Source organism: Quercus robur, chromosome 9 (assembly GCF_932294415.1).
Source record: "Quercus robur chromosome 9, dhQueRobu3.1, whole genome shotgun sequence".
NCBI lineage: Eukaryota > Viridiplantae > Streptophyta > Magnoliopsida > Fagales > Fagaceae > Quercus > Quercus robur.
In genome coordinates, this window is record NC_065542.1 from 31224119 (window position 1) to 31244336 (window position 20218).

At 34.7% G+C, this 20218-nt stretch overlaps 1 protein-coding gene and 1 long non-coding RNA gene across 2 annotated transcripts; one reads left to right on the top strand and one right to left on the bottom strand.

Moving 5' to 3' along the window:
- The first annotated feature begins 1562 nt into the window (after positions 1 to 1562).
- Positions 1563 to 2029, top strand: LOC126700573 (uncharacterized). Its single transcript, XR_007647243.1, has 2 exons — positions 1563 to 1736; positions 1824 to 2029. It is a non-coding gene; the product is annotated as an uncharacterized LOC126700573 (long non-coding RNA).
- An 8906-nt stretch (positions 2030 to 10935) lies between these two features.
- LOC126700572 (phenylacetaldehyde oxime monooxygenase CYP71AN24-like) lies at positions 10936 to 13248 on the bottom strand. Its single transcript, XM_050398766.1, has 3 exons — positions 12947 to 13248; positions 11719 to 12458; positions 10936 to 11547 (listed from the first exon to the last, which is right to left on the bottom strand). The coding sequence occupies exons 1-3, from the start codon at positions 13131 to 13133 to the stop codon at positions 10936 to 10938; spliced, it is 1539 nt and encodes a 512-aa protein (XP_050254723.1). The 5' UTR covers positions 13134 to 13248.
- Positions 13249 to 20218: the final 6970 nt, after the last annotated feature.

Below are 20218 nucleotides of genomic sequence, written 5' to 3' on the forward strand. Positions count from 1 at the left end.
TAATTTAGCTTATTTTCAATTTAAAAAAAAAAAATATATATATATATATATATTAAAATTAAAATTAAGAAAAAAAAAAAAAAAAAAAAACCTTCTAGTTGCAATTGTATGTCCAACTTATTTTTTAAGTTCCAATGGTCGTAGTTCTAGGTCAAGCCCACTTGAATTAGATTTGCCTAGATTAAGCCGTTTGGACCTATTGGTTCAAAACTGATGGGGATTTTCCTCTTCCAATTGCCCCTAGCTTTTGCTATGCCAAGCTGAGTGAAGCTTGTTGGTTTTCTTGGGAAAAGTTTCCCAAACCCAGTAGTTGGAAAATGAAAATCCCTTCTTTTCCAATGAGACCCTATACTTGGCCAGGTACACTTAAGTTGTGATGGGTCGTGATTGCTATGGCTTGATTTGGGAAACTGTTGAGACCACCGAAAATGACACAATTTTGTGACACAATTTGCCACGTGGCAAGTTGTAATTGGTAAAGATGTGTCTCCACATGGCTCACAAACACTCCTTCACTAGTCACAACTCGCCACATAGCAAGTTGTAACACAAAGTTGTGACATTTTTTGTGGTCCTAGCACAACTCCTTGATTTGTAGAGATCGAACATCTTATCCTCATCATCCGATAAATAAAATGAAATTAAAAAAAAAATAAAGCTTCTTGTCAAAATAATAATAATAATAATAATAATAATAATAATAATAATCTGCTAATTCTTTATAATAAAAGCGGCTATATATTGTTATACAGACACAACAAATTTCACAATATTTTCACAATTATTGACGTGTCAATTTCTTACAAGTCAAAATAAAATAATAAAATATGAGACTGTGACTAACCATAACTGAAAAATAAATGTTTTGAAAAAGTGTTACAACACTTATTATTATCACAATATTTTTACAATTGTTGAGATTTCAGTTTCTTACAAATCAAATAAAAAAAATGCTAAGTTCACAACATTTTAACATCAATTTCTACCGTGCCTAAATTTTTTTTTTCTCGATAATTGATTTGTGTTTTTTTTTTTTTTTTTAAATATTTATGTAAGCTGACATATATATTGTTATACCGACACAACAAATTTCAAAATATTTTTACAAATATTGAAGTATCAATTTCTTACAAGTCGAAATAAAATAATAAAATATGAGATTGTGACTAACCCCAACTGAAAATAAATGTTTTGAGAATAAAAATGTTTTCAAAATAACAATAACAATGTTATCCGTTTAAAACCAATAATAATTTGTCATTTAGAATTTGTTCTAAAGATGTTATGAATGTAGCATTTCTCTCAAATAAAATAAAAAAAGTCTATTCAAATCCTAAAAATGAAGATATTGTGAAAATATTGTGATATTTTATTGTATTTTTAGACTTTTTTTTTTTAATATAATCAATTTAAATGAGCAAAATTTACGATTTCACACACAACCTATATTAATTTTCTTATTAACGGGGGAGCACGTGCCTTGCTGCGTGCAGCCAATGCTAGGGAACATATATAAAAAGAGTAAATACGCTTATCTACAGTAATTTTGGTTTATTCAAGCGTTGTGCCAAAATGACATGTTTCGGTGAGAAACTTTAACGGTGCGTTTTGCTGAGAGCAATTTTTTTCAACACACTGAGGCGATGAGGGAGAGAGAAAGGATCAGAGAGTCAGTGAGAGAGAGAGAGACTAGGGAAATCACGTTGTGTTACAGACTTTCTCTGTTAAGGGAAAAAGTTGATTTCTTTCTCATATTCTTTTGCTTATTTGATTGAATTTTTGGATTTTTATGAGTTTTTCCTTGTTGGTTGCTTTGCTTGCAGTGTTGGATCATGAAGATTTTGGGTTTGTGGACACAAATGGAGGAAGAGAAGGACGCTCTTTGGGGCTTATAAGAGTCTGTCAGAGTGATTTCCAAGCTCAAGTCGGTCTTCTATAATCTTTTTCATTCTCAAAATCTAAATTTCTGACTTTATCTGTGTTTGAAATAGCTGTGTAAAAGTCAATTTCTTTTTGGGTTTGTCTCATATTTTACTGTTAAGAAGATCAAACAAAGGAGTAAACCTGAAGCAGTGATGAATAAAGGAAGACAGACTCGTGCAAGAAGAACTAAAGAACAAAAGAAGAAAAAGGGATTAAACGACAGTAGCAACAGTAGCATTAGTGTATTGCTGAGAAAGCTACTTGTAGCATTGAAAGGAATAAGTTAAGCACGAGAGATGCACATGGGGTATCTGTGGAGCTGTTACTGGACAGATGGCTTAAGGTTATTGGAGGAGTGGAATTTGGGAAGTCGTTACAAGTGGTTAGGAAGGTTGTTAGTTTCCCGCTCTTTTATTTTTCTGGTACAGTAGAGATGAGTTGTATAAATGTAAAGATATCTTTTGTAAATTCTCATTCCCTTGTAATCACAATTCAGAGCAATAAAATCTCTCTCTCATTCAGAAAATTTTCTCTCTTCATTGTTGAAGATTCTCATAAGTTTCTTTGATATTTTGCTTGATTGTGATACTCTGTTTTTCGTTTCTGATCTTTAACATGGTATCAGAACAATAATCAGGATCAGATCGTTGTTCCTTTGTTGTTTGTTGGTTATTTTCTCTTGAATTCTCTGAGAATTCATCTAATCTTCTTCAAGGTTCGAAGCTCCAACAATGGCGACCGTTGAAGAAACTTCAAATAATCATTCATCAAGCAACAATCAAACTAACACAGCTGCGAATGGTGATTCTGTAAATCCATTCTATCTCAGCAGTAGTGATAACAACACTGTTCAACTCGTTTTTCAGAAGCTGATTGGAGGAAGAAATTACTTTCCATGGGCGAGATCAATGATCATTACACTCACTTCTAGGCACAAGACTGGCTTTGTCGATGGCACCATAGCAGAGCCAAGTCCAGATTCACCACAATTCATTTTGTGGACTCGGTGTAATATGACAGTGCTCAGCTGGATTATCAATTCAGTATCACCAAACATTGCTTCTAGCATTATGTACACTGACAATGCTAAAACAATTTGGTTGGATCTTCGCCATAGGTTTTCTCAGAAAAGTGGACCTAGAATCTTTGAACTTCAGAAGGAATCAGCTTACCTTGTTCAAGGTCAATTGTCTGTGGAAGATTATTACACGAAGTTCAAAGCCTTGGTTGATGAATTGGCTAACTATCAATCTGTGCCTGTGTGTAAATGTCCCTGTAATTGTGGAGCTCAAAGAACCACTTCAGACTTATATGATCGTGATCAAGTGATGCGTTTCTTGATGGGATTGAATGACTCATATTCAGCTATCAGAGGTCAAATCTTGCTGTATGAACCTCTACCTGATATCAATCGAGTTCTTTCCTTGATATTGCAAGAAGAAAAGCAAAGGAGTTTCAAGAATGGTGAATTCACTGGTTCCACACATCCTATTGAAGCCACAGCATTATACTCAAATGCTGGTTCTGGCTTTAAACACAACCACAATAACAAAGGGAATTTCAAAAGGGAAGGTCCTATTTGCACTCATTGTGGGAAGACAGGGCATACAGTGGATAAATGCTACAGGTTACATGGTTTTCCTCCAGGGTTCAAATTCAAGAACAAGTCCATGGCCAATCAAGTAGCTGGTTTTGGAACTACCAATCCTAATCAATCTGTTGAGGAAGTTATGATTTCAACTCCACAGTGTCCAATCTCTAAATCTCAATGTGAACAGCTTTTAGCCTTTCTGAATTCACAGTCAGTTGGAGGAATACCTCAGTCTTCAACTTCACATCAGTCTTCAACTTCATAGCAGTTGGCTTGCTTGAACACTGCAGGAACTAGCACTTCTCAGCCTTTGGCATTAAGTGCATCTACTTCCAATTACATCAACAACTTCTCAGGTAAAATTTCTGGTCATTCCTCGTTTGCCATTTCAAATCCTATCCCACATTCAACTGTTTTCTCAGCTAAAACAGTAAACAAATCAGCCTATATTGAATCAGATTGGATCATTGATACAGGTGCTACTGATCATATGGTCCACTCCGAATCTATTTTAGATTCTTTTACTTGTGTTTCTAATTCATATGTCTACTTACCAAATGGTGAAAAGGTTTTAGTGACTCACATAGGAACTATGCATATCAATGACACATTAATTCTCACTGATGTGTTGTGTGTTCCTTCCTTTACTTTCAACCTCATTTCTGTCAGTAAATTGAACAAATCACAATGCTGTTGTCTTATATTTCTTGGTTCATTTTGCTTTATTCAGGATCTTGCTCATTGGAGCACGATTGGTTTGGGTAGAGAACAAAATGGATTGTTTCTGCTGGATAACAAATACCAGGATTTGTCTTCTACTCCAGCCTCTACATACTGTAATTCTGTTGCTTCTCATTTTGATTTCTGGCATGCTAGATTAGGGCACCCTTCAAGTGGTAAACTTGAACTTGTGAATAAGATCATGCCCTTTGTGCAGTGTAATAAAACCACTCATTGTGACATTTGTCCAATAGCAAAGCAAAAAAGATTGCCATTTTCATCTAGCACTCATATTTCTGATCATCCTTTTGATTTGGTACATTGTGATTTGTGGGGTCCCTTTTCCATTCCTACTATTGATGGTTACAAGTATTTCCTTACAATTGTTGATGACTTTTCTAGATGTACATGGATTTATTTGTTAAAAGCTAAATCAGAAACTCAAGTTCTTTTGCCACAGTTCTATGTCTATGTTGAAACTCAATTTAACAAGAAAATCAAGTGCATTCGAACTGATAATGGTACTGAGTTCCTATTAAAAGATTTCCTCAAGTCCAAAGGCATTATTCATCAATTGAGTTGTGTTGAAACCCCTCAACAAAACTCAATTGTTGAAAGAAAACATCAACATATTCTAAATGTGGCTAGAGCACTTAAGTTCCAATCCAATGTTCCTTTGAATCTTTGGGGAGACTGTGTGCTCACAGCTGTGTACCTAATCAATAGACTGCCTAATTCTGCTATTAACAATAAAATACCCTATGAGGTTCTTTTTGGTAAGCTGCCTACCTTCTCACATCTTAGAGTGTTTGGTTGTTTGTGTTATGCATCCACATTTGCACATAACAGACATAAGTTTTTACCTAGAGCTACTAAATGTGTGTTTCTTGGTTATCCATTTGGTGTTAAAGGTTACAAAGTAATGGATTTAACCACACATTCAGTTTTTATTTCAAGAGATGTGCATTTCTATGAGTCACTATTTCCTTTTCAATCTTCTGATCTTCCTCAATACCTTGATCCCTTTGATTCAAACACTTTGTCCTCACCTGTTTCTTTAAACCCTATTCCCTTGCCTACCATCTCAAATGAACCTATTTTACCTGACTTTCCAGATTATGCAGCAAGCACTTCTGTTACTGCAGAATGTGTTCCATTGGATTGTTCCATTGAAACTTCTAGTTTTTTATCTCCTGCATTTGACACTGTCCCTGTCACAGCCTTACCTCACACTTCTCCACCTCAAATTAGGAAGTCTACTAGGACTCACAGACTACCTACCTATTTACAAGATTACTCTTGTTCCTTGCTTACCACTAGACCTTCACCAGGTAGTCCTTATGATATCCATAATCATCTTTCTTATGCTAACCTTAGTTCTTCCTATCAAAGTTTTGTTCTTGCTGCTAGTGCTGAAGTTGAACCTGAGTATTACCATCAGGCTGTGCTTTCAAAGGCTTGGCAGGGAGCAATGGACAAGGAGATTGGTGCTTTGGAACTTAATCATACTTGGGATGTAGTTCCTTTACCTCATGGGAAGTTTCCAATAGGTTGCAAGTGGGTTTATAGGATTAAATATAATCCGGATGGCTCTGTGGAGAGATACAAAGCCAGATTAGTAGCTAAAGGGTATACACAGCAGGAGGGGCTGGACTATTCTGAGACATTCTCACCAGTTGCCAAATCAGTATCTGTGAGAGTGTTGCTGTGCATTGCTGCTATCAAGGGTTGGCCTTTACATCAATTGGATGTTAATAATGCCTTCCTCCATGGTGATTTAGAGGAGGAAGTGTACATGTCCCTACCACAGGGCTATCACAGCAAGGGGGGTTGTTCAACAGATGCTAGACCTCTTGTATGCAGGTTGAGAAAGTCACTTTATGGTTTGAAGCAGGCCAGCAGGCAATGGCATGCTAAACTATCCACAACAATCACTGAAATGGGTTTTGTTCAATCAAAATCTGATTATGCACTATTTGTACATTCAAAAGGCTCTAATTTCACTGCCCTCTTGGTCTATGTAGATGATATATTGATCATAGGCAATGATGCTCAATGTGTAGCAGATTTGAAAGCACTCTTGGATGTTAAGTTTGGGATAAAAGACTTAGGAACCTTGAAGTATTTTCTGGGGTTAGAAGTGGCAAGGAGTGATAAGGGTATTACTCTTAATCAGAGAAAATATGCCTTAGAAGTTTTGACAGATTCGGGTATGATAGGCTGCAAGCCTATGAAAACTCCTATGGAGCAGCATCTTAGATTGTCAAAGGATGAAGGAGAGTTAATTGATGATCCTTCACAGTAAAGAAGGCTTATAGGCAGATTGATGTATTTAACCTTGACAAGACCAGACATTTGTTATGCAGTGAATAGGCTAAGTCAATTTTTGAGCAAGCCTAGGCATCCTCACATGGTGGCAGCTCTAAGAGTTTTACAATACATCAAGGGTACTCCAGGGCAGGGGTTATTTTTCTCAGCTAACTCAGATTTTCAATTGAAGGCCTTTTGTGATGCGGACTGGGCAGGATGCCCTGACACTAGGAGATCTTTGACAGGATATTGCATTTTCCTTGGTGAGACTTTGATATCCTGGAGGTCCAAGAAACAAAACACAGTATCGAGATCCTCAGCAGAGGCTGAGTATAGATCAATGGCTTCAACATGCTGTGAAATCACTTGGTTGCTATATCTACTTGAAGACTTCAAAATTGAGCACTCCAAGGCTGCACTACTCTACTGTGACAACAAGGCAGCCTTGCACATAGCTGCAAACCCAGTGTTCCATGAGAGAACCAAACATATAGAGGTGGATTGTCATTTAGTCAGGGAAAAAATACAGGCAGGAATGATTAAGACTTTTCATGTCAGGACCAATTTACAACTAGCTGATGTGTTTACTAAAGCACTTGGTGCACCTGCATTCCTGGATTTGATTAGTAGATTGGGATTACTCAACCTTTTCAGTCCTAACATTACTTATCCACAATCATTGCAAGACTCAGAAGCTATTTCCACAGCAGAAGCAGCTCTGGTCTTGAGGGGGGCTGTTAAGAAGATCAAACAAAGGAGTAAACCTGAAGCAGTGATGAATAAAGGAAGACAGACTCGTGCAAGAAGAACTAAAGAACAAAAGAAGAAAAAGGGATTAAACAACAGTAGCAACAGTAGCATTAGTGTATTGCTGAGAAAGCTACTTGTAGCATTGAAAGGAATAAGTTAAGCACGAGAGATGCACATGGGGTATCTGTGAAGCTGTTACTGGACAGATGGCTTAAGGTTATTGGAGGAGTGGAATTTGGGAAGTCGTTACAGGTGGTTAGGAAGGTTGTTAGTTTCCCGCTCTTTTATTTTTCTGGTACAGTAGAGATTAGTTGTATAAATGTAAAGATATCTTTTGTAAATTCTCATTCCCTTGTAATCACAATTCAGAGCAATAAAATCTCTCTCTCATTCAGAAAATTTTCTCTCTTCATTGTTGAAGATTCTCATAAGTTTCTTTGATATTTTGCTTGATTGTGATACTCTGTTTTTGGTTTCTGATCTTTAACATTTACATACCCAGTTGAGTTTGGCCTTGTGGGTCTTCTTTATTTGGATAAATTTCCTGTTTGTTGATATGAATTCGCCAAAGTTTGTTAGGATGGCTTCTTCCGGTCAAATTCGGCTTCTACATGACTTGTGCTTTCAGATTGAGAGATGAGGGATTAAGAAGATAAATTTAGGATTTAGAGCAACTACAAAGTAACTTTATTCGTGTTGTACGTCTCACAATCTTGATTTGAGTTTCTAGATTACAGCATAGGTGCAGCAAATTCAAGCACACAAAGAAGAAGGATATATAGCTTCATCATTAGCTTAAAGGAGCAAATGATTTTCTGAGTATATAATAATTTCATTTGCTATGAATAACAATAAAAGTGAAAACTTCATTTCAATAGATTCATTACTATATTGCAAAAGCGAATTTAACTTACGTTCATTTTGGAATTTTGGTGATGCAGAGCACATATTGATAAAGGGCATTATTGAAAATTGAGGGTCAAGTGATATACAAATAATTTACATTTTATATTTTCATATATCTCTGCAATGATATATTGCTTTGTCATGTATTTTTATTTGTCTCATATAGCCTCTCATCATCGGAAGGTTGGGTTGTCATAACATGCTTAGAGCATTTGCAGCAGTGTAGCTATAATGCTATAATGCTAAAATTTAGCTCCACAAACATAAAAACCTTGCTGCAGCAGTGGAGCTAAATCTAAAAAATTTAGCTCCATTGCTACAGTGCACGTCTATAAGAGCATCCACAGTAATGGAGCTAAAAATTTAGCTTTTTAGCTCCACCAAAAGTTACTTTATCTATTTTACCTACACACATGCTATAACAGTGGATCTATTTTAGCTTTCAACACAATAAAATAATATAAACATCACAATAAAATAATATAACAACTACAATAAAATAATCCATCTCACTACAATAAAAGAAGAGAAAAGAAAGAAAAAGGAAAAAATATTTTTTTTAATAGAAGAGGAGAGAGAAATTTAATAAAATAATTTTTTTTTTTTTTTTTTTTTTTGATAAGAATATTTTTTTCTTTTAGATGTTATGAACAGTGCACATCTATTTATAGATGTGCACTGTAGCAATGGAGCTAAATTTTTTAGATTTAGCTCCACTGCTGCAGCAAGGTTTTTGTGTTTGTGGAGCTAAATTTTAGCATTATAGCATTATAGCTACACTGCTGCAAATGCTCTAAATAGATGTGCACTGTTCATAACAGCTAAAAGAAAAAAAATATTATTTTATTAAATCCCTCTCTCCTCTTCTATTACAAAAATATTTTTTCTTTTTTCTTTTTCTTTCTCTCTCTCCGGTGTCTCTTCTTTCTTCCTCTTTCTTCCTCTTCCAGTCCTCCATTTTAATCAAACCAGCCTCTCTGCTCAATCCGTTGCTCCGAAGCCCAGTGCCGACCACTCCTCGCTGCCCAGCGCCGATCGAAGCCCAGCCCAAGTGCCCAACGTCGACCACTCCTCAGCGTCGATCGCTGATCGAAGCCACTCCTCGCTGCCCAACGCCGACCACTCCTCGCTGCCCAGCGCCGATCGTCGATCGAAGCCCAGCCCAGCGCCGACCACTCCTCACTGCCTAGCGCTGACCGAAGTCCAGCCCAGTGCCGACCACTCTTTGCGTTCTCAACCTCAAAGGCCGAACCTCCGAGCTCCACCGTCTCTCTGCGACACCCAGCGCCGACGTGCGTTTATGTTTATGTTTTCCTATCTGTTGTGGGCAAGTGGGCTCTGTTTGTGTTTGTGGTTATGGGCTTGTGCTCGTTGTGGTTTTTTTTTTTTTTTTTTTTTTTTTTTTTTTTTTTTTTTAAATTTGCTATGGACTACCGGTGGTGGTGGTGGTGCCTGTGGTTGATGGTAGAAATGGTTGAGGTTGGTGGTGTAATATTTTTTTGGTAGTAGAATATATTATTTTATTGTAGTGGTTATAATATTTTATTGTGATGTTTATATTATTTTATTATGCTGAAAGCTAAAATAGATCCACTGCTGCAGTATGTGTATAGGTAAAATAGATAAAGTAACTTTTGATGGAGCTAAATTTAGCTCTTATGTTTTAGCGTAAAGCACCGTTAGGAGCATTCAACTTCTGTTTTGATTTACATTATAAGGATTCTATACATTACCCCATAGGAGATGTGCATGTACTGACCAAAAATGAAGGGAAAAAAGGGAGGGAGTAATAAATGATTGATACAGACTCATATTTAAGGATATGAAGGCATCCTTATTGCCAAAAATGGGAAAGATGATTAGAGCAAAGAAGGAATATACATTAAGACAAGAAGCTTTGAGCAGAAATTAACTATGGACCAATACAGTAGTAGAAATTAACTATGTATGTCAGATAAATTTCCTCAGATGTGTTAGGATGGTTACAAGCTTCAAGAATACTATTGAAATTTGCTTCATTTCTCCTTGAATGACTCCTGGCCATGTGAGTTGTCAACTTGCATGCTACTTCAACATCATTTTGCTGCCACCTGATTCTTCAATGATTGTTGACATCTAGTTTGTCAATTGCTTCTTATTTAACACTTAGGTAACCACTTGTCAATTGCAAATTACATTTTAACAAAGATGGGCGCCATAAAATGTAGTACCAGAATCAAAGCAAGTCAAACTCAATGAGGATATTTACCCGACAATAATTTTGTCATTAGAAACTCAAGTTTTATAAACTTGAGATTGCTTTGAGGAACTCGAGCCTCTAAGACTTGAGTTCTATGAGGATTAAAATTCCATGTCAACATTGCAACACATGGAACTTGAGTTTCTATGGTAAACTAGAGGCTATGAGACTCGAAATGCTAGTTTCCTTAATAGTTTCAAAAGCCTATTACGTAACGAAAATGTTCGTAAATTAGTGTTAAATGGCAAAACAAATCTGTGAAAATCATTGGGTCAAATATCAATGTGCTTAATTTATAAGTACAAAATAAAGGGTAAAATATCAAATAGCATGAAAAAGTTTTTGAAACATGGAAGTTTCTGTTATTATTAAGGTAGGAGTCCCCTTACATTAATTTCAACAAGTGTATAAGAAGCAAGTGCATATTTGAAAACCAAACAAGCAAATGAAGAAAAATTACATTATTAGCATAACTGTGAATCTCTTAATCAACTGATCAAGGAGAGTAAGGTATTGCAACAAGCTCGAGAGGAATTTTCTTAAACACAGTGAGTGCATTAACTTCAGTCATGTCCAAGTCTTTCCCTTGTGCATTAGCACTAGGCAACTTCCAATCAAACCAGCATAAAAGGTTGGCAATAACATATTCTGCTATAACAACACTAAATGACATTTCTGGGCACCCCCTTCTCCCACTTCCAAATGGGATTAATTCGAAGTCTAGGCCTTTGAAATCAATTTGATTGTCTTGGAATCTATCTGGGACGAACTCTTCTAGCCTATCCCATATTTTAGGGTCTCTTTGGATTGTGAATACATTGATCAACACTCTTATTTTGGGCGGAATATCATAACCTCTGAATTTCACACATGTTGATGTTTCTCGAGGTAACAGAGGAAGTGGTGGATACAGTCTCATATTTTCTTCAAGGGTACATTTCAAGTAATTCATCTGATTCATATCTTCAACTTCTATATGTGACTTTGTACCCACTACTCTTCTTATCTCTTCTTGTGTTCTCATCATTATACTAGGACTTCTTATGAGCTCTGCCATTACCCATTCCAAAGCTATTGAAGTAGAATCAATTCCACCAACAAACATGTCCTGAAATATTTTTGACAAAAATAAGACTTCGAATGTGTGTGTTTGATTGTGTTTCTCTTTGTTTGTGCTTTAGATTGTGTGTGAACATGTGTGTCTCATATATATATATATATATATATATAGAGAGAGAGAGAGAGAGAGAGAGAGAGAGAGAGAGAGAGAGAGAGAGACCAGTAGGAGTGCTTTGAGATTTTTATGAGTGAGCTCAAAGTCAAGCTTGCCACTATTTCGAAGTTTGAGCAGACTATCCACAAAATCATTCTTATTAGGCAGACCATCGTCAACTTTGATTATCATATGTTGTTGAACCACTTGATCGAGAAAAGCATCTATTTCTCCAAAAGTGGATTTTAAACTTGGTATAAATCCTGTAAGAACATCAATCCATCTCAAATATGGGAAAAAATCTCCCAAACTGAATGCTGCAAGTAGCACCATCACCCTTCTTGGGAGCTCTCCAATCTTGCTCTTACCATTGTCTTCAAATTTTTGTCCAAATACACATCTTGTGACTATATTTTTCAAGGTTGCAATTATTATCTCACTTAGGTTGATAGAAGCACCTTTTAAGCATGAGTCACGTATCTTTTTGATTGATTCTTCAACTACTTCTTCCCTTACATATTGGAAAGATTGCACTCTTTTGAGGCTCAAAAGTTTGAGGACACAAATTTTCTTAGCTTGTCTCCAATACTCACCATATTGTGAGAATGCTACATCTATGGATCCATAATATAAAAAATTGACCGCCATGGTTTCTGGCCAGTTTGAGAAAATAATATCATTTGTCTTAATGATTTCTTTGGCCATATCTGCAGATGACACCACAACTGTTGGAGCATAGCCCAAGTCTAAGAACATTATAGGGCCATACTTCTTAGATAGGCCATGAAGGGAACGGTGTGGGAGTTGTTAAGAGTAAAGTCACAAAAGTCACAAACCAGAGTAATGTTCAAAATTCCAGAGCTTCAACGGCTAGCACAGCCTTCTTATATCTGAAGCAGAACGGTGTCGTTCTATTTAAAACAGTGATGTAATTGTATTTAGTGAAATGCTGTCGTCTTTGCTCTTCTTTGATTAATTGTTTCTTAGCTTCATTAGAACAGGTCATTAGGTAGTTATGACAGTTAATCCTTTCCTGATTTTCCTCCACTCTTTACGGATCAATCCCGAGATTTACGGGATCTCAGTTGAGCAGTTATTGATCTCTTTGTAATATATATATTGTACATCAAGTGTAATGAATAGGGACAGTGAACATTCTTCCAGAATTCTCTATTCTTTCCTTATTTCTCTCTCTGAATTTTCTCTCTAATTTTCTTGCTTCTCACTGTGTGTTTTCTGTGTGAACACCATTGTTATAGTCTTTTTAAGCTTAGTTTGATTCTTTTCAGGAGTGTGCCTAGTTGGTGAAGTTTACCAATAATTGGCAGCTTTGGCGGGGATGGTGGAAATTTTGGTTTGCCACTTATAAAATGCTTGAAAATGTAAACAAAAGAGAGGAGTAAGACAAGAAATAAGAGGACATGAAAGGGAGTTTTGTGTAACTCCAGCCATGATTGTTGCAGCAATGGTAGAAGAGCCATTTCCTCTCAACAATGGTAGACAACAACTGTTTTTCACAATGCGAATAACAGCCCAGCTCTGTAGTTATATAGAAAACTTTTCGAGTTTCACCTTCTCTAGTTAATTGTGTAAATTAATATGCAAAATAATAACGAGTGCATTAAGAAATTAATTTGTTTTATTCGCTTATTTGCTTAAAGTTAATTTTACCTCATTTTTAAACAAATAAGCTTTCCATTCTCAACTTCTATTTCTATTTAAGACTAAACTTGAATTGGATTATTTGGCCCTACTTAGTAAATGATTCCTAAAAATATTTTTCTATTTTTGACAATTCTGAAAACTATAGCAGTACTATAACGTTTTTTTTTTTTTTTTTCAAAGTACTACGTTTTCCTATACTTTCCAAATCTTGCTTATCTTTTTTCTTTTTTGATGAAGCTTTATCTATTATACTGCACGCTAGTGCTATGCTATATATGTAGTCAGCAAAGTTCTTTATTTTTTATAACAAACATACATCATGGAACTTAAACCTAGATTTTTTTTGAAACCGAACTTAAACCTAGATTGAGAAGTGATTCAAATCCTCCGTTATTTTGTTTCCTTATATAATTTGTACTTATAAGTGGTTATACTTAACATGTAAGAAAAAAGAAAAGTTACTTATAAATATTCTCGACAATATGCTGAGCATGTCACATTCAATATAAAACTGGTTTGAGTTATAATGGGAAGCTTAAAAGTGCTAAGCACAGTTAAGGATTGTATTGATCCTGTGATCCAAAACATCAAGTCAGTCTAAATTCAGATACAAGAGATAGAGAACAAGTTATATCAGGCAGCCACAACAAATAGCAATCCAAAGTTCTTTTTCCTTAAGTTAATTTGTTTCTGATAGTCAGTCTGTATCTTAGGTGAAAGAGTTGTTTACATCTCAATAACTTTGAAATTTCAATTCCATGATACGTGTAAGCATGATATTATAAAATACAATGAGCCTCTACTACAATTGGTAAGGCAGAAAATTATCTCATATCTGTTCTCTTACAAGCACAAATGGTTACTTAAATTAATCCCTCCGTCACAATCTTGAACGTAATGGCAACAACATCAGACACCAATACGAAAGGATGTGGATTGTGGTTGCGGAGAGTGGAGACTAAGGAAAGTCTACAAAAATGATGAAAATGAAAAGAATATACGGGGAAATCAAAATCGTATAAAGAAGAAAATATGGAACAAGAGCTTTTCCTTTCAGACAAAATAAAAAATAAAAAAAGAAAACAAGAGTTTTCTATTAATATATAAAAATATAAAAAAAAAATTAACCAACAAATAAACACAATACAAATATATAATGAATATATACGTCATCTTTATATATATATATATATATATGTGTGTGTGTGTGTGTGGATTTTCTAACATGAAAATATTGCTTAGCATTCACATCAATGACATTTTATGAAAAGTGCTATATTTACAGTTTTTTTACAAACAATCCTAGATAATAAAATTATTTATCCACCAATAATAATTAATAACAACTTATCACGTATGATTTATTGTAAGAAAGTTGTAAAAATGTTATAAATATATCATTTTTCTTATATATAAAATTTGACACCTTAAAGTCAAATCTTAACTCTAACCCGACTATATTCCCATTAAATGAAGGCCCATCTCAACTCAACCCTATATTCAGTTGGGTTTAGGTTGAACTCTATAATGTTGGTTTTGCTAAGCTTGATTGGCTGACCATTATGCCAAATTCTGGCGCATATATGAATCCCTCAGGCCTCGTTTGGGAGAAGGGAATGGAATGGAATAGAAATAAATGAAAAGAATAATTTTAGAATATTCTTCCATTCCCTTGTTTGGGAGTTCTAACGGAAGGAAAGGAAAACTCATTCCCTTATTTGGGAGTTTAAGTAGGAGGGAATGGAATGAGTAGGAGAGAACACTCATTCCTCTCTATTCCTTTAAAACCTCAAATTTTCATTCCCTCGAAATTGGGAGGAATGGGAGGGAATGAGATTAGACTTAATGTTTTTTTTACTAAAACTCTCAAAATACCCCTATATATTCAACCATTTATTTTAAAATAGGGGTCTAATAGTAATATTGTTATAAAATGATTTCATTTCATTCCCTCCATGTTGCTCCCAAACAAAATTACTTACATTCCATTCATTTTCATTCATTTCCATTTCTTTATTTTAAAATATCCAATCAAGGTTACTTAATTCCATTCATTTCCCTTATTTAAATACATTCCATTCTATTCCATTCATTTCCATTTCCTTATGATCATTCCATTTTATTCCCTTATGAACTCCCAGACAGAGCCTAAGAACATTCACATTGAAGATGTGAAAAATGCTAAAATCTCATTTTAGCTTTCATCTCCTCAAAAAGTCACACACATCAAGGTTCTTATACTCAAAAAATTTTAACATCCTACAGTAGACTGTCATCTTTGACAGTTTACTGTAGCTTAGATCTTATATATATATATATATATATATATATTTTATTACTCACTTCAATTAAAATATGAATTTCTCTCTCATACTTTTGTCTTTTCTTCTCTCTTTTCTTCTTTCTTTCACCGGTTTCTCTATCTCTCTGTGTGGCTTTTGATCTCTCTCTCACCGGCCTCTTAGGGTCCGTTTGGATACAGCTGAAAATTGAAAACTGAAACTGAAAATTGAAAAACATTGTAACAAAATAATTTTTAAATGTGTGAATAATACCGTGGGACCTATTTTTAATGAAAAAGTTGTTGAAAAGTGAAATTTGTGGGTTCGTGAATAGTACACGATGTGCACTGATTGGCTGAAAAAAATTAGAAAAGTCAAACTTTGCGGCTACTGTTCATTGAACAGTGCATAAACAGTAGTCGCAAGTCTCAAAAACGCGTGGAAAAAAAAAAAAAAAAAAAACACAGACGCGTTGGAAATCAGCCCAATCCAAACGTACTCTTAGTCTCGCCTCATGAGGATGGCTGAGCATGAAGAGCAATTCGACGGCCGAGGCGTGGCCAGGGAGGGCAACAATTTTGGTGGGTTGTTTTTGTTTTGATTTTCTGGTTGTTGGTGGTGATGAGGTTGTGGGTTTAGGTTTGTGATTTGGTTGTGATTTTGGTGGATTATTTTTCATTTTCTTTTTCCTTTTCTGCTTGTTGGTAGTGATGAGGTTGTCGGTTTGGGTTGATTAACGGCATTAAAACTAATCAAATCGTTGCGTATTGAGTTGATTAATGGCTTGATCTAAAATCTTTGCATGTTGAGGTTTGTGGATTAGTGAAGCTTTGGTTTATGGTTGTTATTCTGAAATTTGGGTTTGAATTGGATTGGATTGGATTATGGAGCTTGGTGAAAATTTGTGATTTTGGTGGTTGGGGGGTTGTCATTATGGGAAGTGGTGGCAGTGGCAGTTGTTGTAGCTGTGGTGGCTGTCATCTCTGGTGGTTTTTTTTTTTTTTTTTTTGGTGGTGGTGGTTGGCAGTGGCTAGTCATGGCTGTGGCTGTGGCAATGAGTTTGCTTGAATTGAGAAGAAAGTGGTGGATTTCTTCAAAAAAGAGAGAGACACAGATAAGAAAAGAGAGAAAGAAGTGAGAGAATAAAAATAATAATATTTAAATGAAGTGGTAAAAGGTATATTGTAAAGTAAAGTGAATAGTTAAAATAAATAAAATAGTGTTTTGAGAAGTTAAATGCTAAAAATTTTTACTTCCTTCACGGAAATGCTCTTAACACGTTAAGAGTAAGTTGCCCGCTTATCTTGAATTGAGCATTAACATCTAGCTCTTCCAAATGTTATTTTAGTCTATTCCCACACGTTAAGAGTAAGAAGACAACAAGCTCACAACAAAACTGTGCCATTTTGGTGTAATAAGCGTCAATCAAAATTTTATTCCTACAAGATAGGTTGCTTTGGTAGTGATTTTTAACGGTAATTAAACAAAATGTTTAAATTGTCATGTTTTATAAAGTCTAGTTCTAATATGACAATATTTTTATTTAAATTAAAAAAAAAAAAAAAAAAAATCGAATGTTCAATGGCTCTTGAGTCTTGGCTCCATGGCCGAGTCTAATATTCTATCGTTGTTTGATTGGTCTTTCGCTGGAACTAGAAATCCAAGAAGGTGCAATTTGTAATTTTACTTTTTAAAAATCATTGCTAAAAAAAACAGTGCTGACAATTAATTATGTTGTTGCACCATAATAGTGCACATAGATGTACTGTATTATGTATCACATAGGTGTGTGACTTGATAAAAAGAGTCCTTGTTTTAGTACCTAGAAAGGAGCAGTTCAAGCGATAACTCCAACAAGGCTTGTGTGATACACATGGTATTACCCATTACCACACTACAACAAATATGACTTTTTTCAAGGGTAAAAACCCTTAAAAAAAGTATTAAAAAACCTTGAAAAAAATTATTTTAAGAGTCCAATTGACCCTTGATAACCTTCGAAACATATACCGTCGAAAAGGAAATTTTAAAGGCCTTCATGACCCTCAAAACAAGTGCTCTAATCTTATTTTGAGGGTCAAGAGACCCTTAAATAACCTTTTACCAAGGTTTAAAATATTTATATTTATAACCCTTAATAAATAAGGTTATTTAAGGGGTCTCTTGACCCTCAAAATAAGATTTTATTTTATTTAAAAAAAATTAAATAAAAAACCACAATCATGCACAAAATATATATATATATATATATACACACACACAAAAATTCACAATTGTTGAGATGATATGCTATGATATTGATGTATAGCAAAAGTGATATATTGCTACAATTACACTTTCTTTAATCTCTAAACTCAAGCCTACAAATTAACAGATTAAGAGTCGCATACAAACTTTCGATATGTCAATTATTGTTTAAGAGAAAAGATATCAACAACCACACTTTGTATAAAGACCAAATCTATCCAAGAGTTAAAAGTTTTGATACATTTTATTCTTCATCATCATCTCCAAAGCAAGAAGTTATCAACTAGTACAATTGAACATTTCAGCCATTATGGGTGCCCTCAAGTTTCTGAAAAAGAGAGAATGATACCAAAAGTTTGTTAATTTCCCAGCAAATATATCTACCACCTTTCCACAATATCAAATTCAAGATACCCACAATTTCAAAAAGAACAAAAAAGGCACAACAAAGTTCATATATCTAAATAAAACATGCCGATTAAAGAAACGTCATTCACCAAAAAGAAGAAAACTTGGAAGAGAAGAATACCAATACTCCATGGAATAGGATATTCCAATCCCACACCCAATAGAAACCCCAAAAGAAAAGAATTTTAACATGAAAAGAGAAAATCCTATTCATGTAAACTCTCATCTAAAAGTCAGATTAACCCGATCAATAGTAACCAAGCAAGCAAATTTAATATCCATACTCCAAAACCCAGAACAGGAGTCAGAAATCTTTGCTTAGATATATTAAACCAAAAAAAAAAAGTCCATCTTTCAACATACCCAGATCATAAAATCTATCACAGAATCCAAATAACAAGTATACTTGATCAGCAAACAAAGAAAAAAAAAATAAAAACAGAATCTTTCAGAAAAATAGAACATAAAGAGATAAGAGCACACCAAATTATTGTTAAAGCATTGGGTTTGTCTTTATGTATAACTTGAGCTCTAAAAGCCTCTAATCCAACCCAAATTCAATTTGCATAAAGAGCACACCAACAAGAGGGCAATTGTGCAATTCAGAACTTGCAAGTGGGAAACATTATAGTTTCTCTATTGTATGGAGGTCAAAATGATAAAACAAACAAAAATGTTAAACTTTGTAACAAAAACAAGGCATACCCATAAAGAGATAAGATCATTAAACAGAGCAAAACCAGAGACACAAAAAGAGAGACAATCAGTGAGTGTGAGTGCCTTTTGGTGTGGCAATGGCATCTACAGCTTCGACTCCGTCATGGAGTTCTTCTTCGTGGCTCAAGAGCTTCAGTAAAAACTCAAGCGAAGCTTCTAAACTATCGGATAGAACAACAGCCTTGGTCATTTTGGCTCAGAAGAAAGCCAAGAAGACCCGAAAGGTAGATATACAAATTAACATAATCATCAAAAAACGAAGTTGGATTAAAATTTTTAAAAAGTCTTCAATGAGGGACACATCTTAAGTTGTCCTCAACCGGAAAAGAGTACTAAATCCAGTGGAAAAGCCTGCATAAAAGAATATTTCAATGTAGAGTTTGAGACATTATATAATACAATAGATAAAATACACAAAATAGAATAAAGTACTTGATGATCTTAAGCTCTAAGGATATGATAAAAGAGGAACCAGAAACAATCTACCAGCCCATTGTTTCTATGACAAGAAACATATTTTTTTTTTTGGTGAAAAATTTATTTGGTCATTTAGAAAGTGTATTTACTATTTAGTGCATATATGTGTTAATGCAGCAAATCAGAAACTCATTGGCAAGCTGAGCATAAACTTTTCAAGAAGTGACTGCTAAGAACTATCAGAAACTAGACAACAAGAACAGCCCGAAAATAGTATAAGTAAATATCAAATAATGGGAGATCAAGGGGATTCTAACAACAAACATCCAAAGTGCATAAAACAAACTAGTATCTGACTTATGTACATTTTTTAGATCAAGGGGATTCTCCTTGTTGCAGCATCATTGTCATCAATCAACTTTATGTTGCTACCATTTTTAAGTTTATTTAACTTATTTATTTATAGTTTCATGTTTGCTAGAACTTCACTTTCTCAAATAGGAGAGATCTTGATGCTTTAAGTGAATAAACAAACCCAAACCTTGACATATCTTAATACAAGTAAATAAGCAAATCCAAACCAACACTAACAACGAAAATTATTGCATTCATTTACTTATGTAGAAGCCCACAATTATGTCCTAAAACAGGTATTTATGGATGTAGTGTAAGATACACACACACACAGACAAAAACATTGTATATCACAAGAGTAGGGATAACTCACCTGCCCAAAATGAAAGAAATAATTCTCCCGAGCCAATTTTGTTGGTGTTGACTGATAGAAGTTATAGCAGGTCCAAGCAAGCTGCAAAAGAAGAAATAATAGA

Bases quoted from the DNA above. Each gene is read 5' to 3' on its own strand.
- LOC126700572 (XM_050398766.1), bottom strand. From the start codon at position 13,133: ATGGCTCTTCTACCATTGCTGCAACAATCATGGCTGGAGTTACACAAA. The intron at 12,459-12,946 runs CACTCCTGAAAA...TTTACTCTTAAC, and splicing joins TAAACTTCACCAACTAGGCA to AACTCCCACACCGTTCCCTT. The intron at 11,548-11,718 runs GTCTCTCTCTCT...AAAATATTTCAG, and splicing joins ATCTCAAAGCACTCCTACTG to GACATGTTTGTTGGTGGAAT.